The 2,399-nt window shown below is 46.4% G+C and overlaps 3 protein-coding genes across 7 annotated transcripts in view; 2 read left to right on the top strand and 1 right to left on the bottom strand.

Annotated features, from left to right (window-relative positions):
* The window catches only part of lrrc39 (leucine rich repeat containing 39), an 8,555-nt gene extending 7,355 nt beyond the window's left edge, over positions 1 to 1,200 (top strand). For all 4 annotated transcript variants that reach the window (XM_050054169.1, XM_050054167.1, XM_050054170.1 and 1 more), the window contains one exon: positions 1,022 to 1,200. Coding sequence is in view for 1 of the 4 variants with exons in the window: in XM_050054170.1 (XP_049910127.1) it covers positions 1,022 to 1,038 (17 nt within the window). In the remaining 3 variants the exon portion in view is untranslated. The remainder of the gene's footprint in view (positions 1 to 1,021) is intronic.
* The window catches only part of grin3bb (glutamate receptor, ionotropic, N-methyl-D-aspartate 3Bb), a 176,221-nt gene that overhangs the window by 73,985 nt on the left and 99,837 nt on the right, over positions 1 to 2,399 (top strand). The gene's annotated exons all lie outside the window — the stretch shown is intronic.
* Positions 1,202 to 2,399, bottom strand: part of trmt13 (tRNA methyltransferase 13 homolog) — a 6,028-nt gene continuing 4,830 nt past the window's right edge. For both annotated transcript variants that reach the window (XM_050054153.1, XM_050054154.1), the window contains exons 9-11: positions 2,053 to 2,127; positions 1,567 to 1,963; positions 1,202 to 1,454 (exon numbers count right to left, since the gene is read on the bottom strand). In XM_050054153.1, coding sequence (XP_049910110.1) covers positions 1,277 to 1,454; positions 1,567 to 1,963; positions 2,053 to 2,127 — 650 coding nt within the window. In that variant the 3' untranslated portion in view covers positions 1,202 to 1,276. The remainder of the gene's footprint in view (positions 1,455 to 1,566; positions 1,964 to 2,052; positions 2,128 to 2,399) is intronic.

Raw genomic sequence — 2,399 nt, 5'->3', positions numbered from 1 at the left:
ACCTCACGATGTTCAGCTGCAGCTGACGCAAGAGATTTGTTTCATGTCTTCAGTTGGGATGAAACAAGTTCTGCTTTCTGTCTCTGAGAGTCATGTTATCTGCACTCTACTGATGATGTCTGTTGGTGCTCACTGTGAACGCACCTCTCTCAGGCTGAACATACTCAGAGCTGATTGACCTGATCCTGATCAGCTGTCCTGTTTCTCAGCTTAGGCTCAGTCAACCCGGAGATCAGGATCAGGATCAGGATCAGGATCAGGATCAGAGTTTGTTGAGCCTGATCTCTGAAACAGAGACTGATGTCAGCAGTATGTCATTTACGTCTGACACTGTCCTGTAACAACGAGTTTGATTGATTCAGTATTATCTGTGATCAATACTGATAGATTAATCAGTGCTGTATCAGCTGTGATGTCATGTTTGAATGACCTCACTTCCTCTGACAGGAAACTGATCAATAATTCAGTGATGTGTTGGTGTGAAGCTCCTGTCAGAGAACATCAGTCACATTCAGCCGCTCATTGAGAATAACAACAACGACAAAGACAACAATAACAATAACAGTAACAACAAAAACCTGACTGATCCAGTCAGACTCCTGTTTCACTGACTCAGGTCTTAAACTGAAGCTGCACCATTAATAAACATGTTTAGAACATTTTTTAATAACATGTTTATAACATGTTATAAACATGTTTATGTTATAAACATGTTTATAACATGTTATAAACATGTTTTAGAACATTTTTTTAATAACATTATAAACATGTTATGTTAATAATAATAACATAACATGTTTATAAAACATGTTATTGACATGTTTTATAAACATGTTATTATAAAATTAATATTATTATTATGGTGATGATGATGGTGATGATGGTGGTGATGATGATGGTGGTGATGATGATGATGATGATGATGGTGATGATGATGATGATGATGATGATGATGATGATGATGGTGATGATGATGATGATGATGATGGTGATGATGATGATGATGGTGTTTTTGTTTCAGAGCCAAACGAGGACTAAGATAGCGAGCGGCTCTTCGTCTCTTCTCCCTCTGACGGTAGCGGACGGCAGCGTCTCCTGAAGGACGCCATCTGTGTTCATGTTTGTGTTTGTGGAGCTGAAATAACTTTATTAAACATGTCTTGTGTCAGAGTTTAGTTTTAAATAAAGTTTTCAGACAGACTGAACTCCAGTCAAACTTTATTACGTAACATTTACACATGGACAAAAACTCTGAGACTTTGTCTCAGTTTGACCTTCAGGACGGAGACGAGGGGACGGCGCTCAGCAGGACGTTCTCCAGAGTCACATGACTGCTCACGTAACCGCTCAGTTTGCTGTCAAATCCTTTCGACTTCAGGAAGTGCAGTCTGCCGCCGTCAATCAGACGTTTACAGAGACGACCGACACGCTGGCGTTCGTCTGCCGACAGGAAGCTGTGGAGAGGAAGATGAAGAAGAAGATGTTGCGTCTCTTCATTAAAATGTCTCCGTCTGTCTGAAACAAAGCTTAAATTCTGGACTGACAGGTCAGAGGTCAAATGTTTACCTGCCCACAATGTCTGACTCCTCTGTCGGCTCGTGCTCTTCATCGTCTCCTCTCTGATTGGTCGAATCCTGAGGCGGACCGTCCTGATTGGTCGGTCTAAGTCCACATGTGGCCCAACTGGACATCCGACAGAACGCTGAGAACTCTGCAGCTCCGAGTCCTCGCTGCTCGAAGAACTGCTGCCCGACATAGTGACGCCACTCACAGCGATGGTGACAGCACAGCGCCACTGCCAGGCCCAGCACAGGACCAGGACCAGGACCAGGACCAGGACCAGGACCAGGATCTGGCAGATCTCTTGAATCAGCTGGTTCCGAAGTTCTGAGGCGTTTCGGGGCTGGCGGTCCGGTCTCCTCTCCGGGTCCTGGTTTTCCCAGCAGACAGCGCAGAGCCAGATCTGAGACCAGGGACACAAGAGACCAGCTGAGTCAGTCCACACTCTGCAACCTTCCCTGGCAGCCAATCAGAGTCGAGGACCGCGCTCACCTGTCGCTGCTCCACACAGGTGTTTCCCGACCGCGACCAGCGGCAGCTTCTTCTGCGTGATCAGCTGGACTTTACCTGCAAACAGGTCAGAGGGTCCACAGAGACCCACAGAGAACCTCAGAGAACCACAGAGACCCACAGAAACCCAAGGAGAACCACAGAGAACCAGAGAGACCAACAGGAACCACAGAGAGCCACAGAGACCCACAGGAACAACAGAGACCCACAGAGAACCAGAGAGACCCACAGGAACAACAGAGACCCACAGAGAACCAGAGAGACCAACAGGAACCACAGAGAGCCACAGAGACCCACAGGAACAACAGAGACCCACAGAGAACCAGAGA

The sequence above is a fragment of the Epinephelus moara genome, chromosome 10 (genome assembly GCF_006386435.1).
Source record: "Epinephelus moara isolate mb chromosome 10, YSFRI_EMoa_1.0, whole genome shotgun sequence".
NCBI classification, from domain to species: Eukaryota; Metazoa; Chordata; class Actinopteri; order Perciformes; family Serranidae; genus Epinephelus; species Epinephelus moara.
This window is presented reverse-complemented; position numbering and strand designations above follow the sequence as displayed.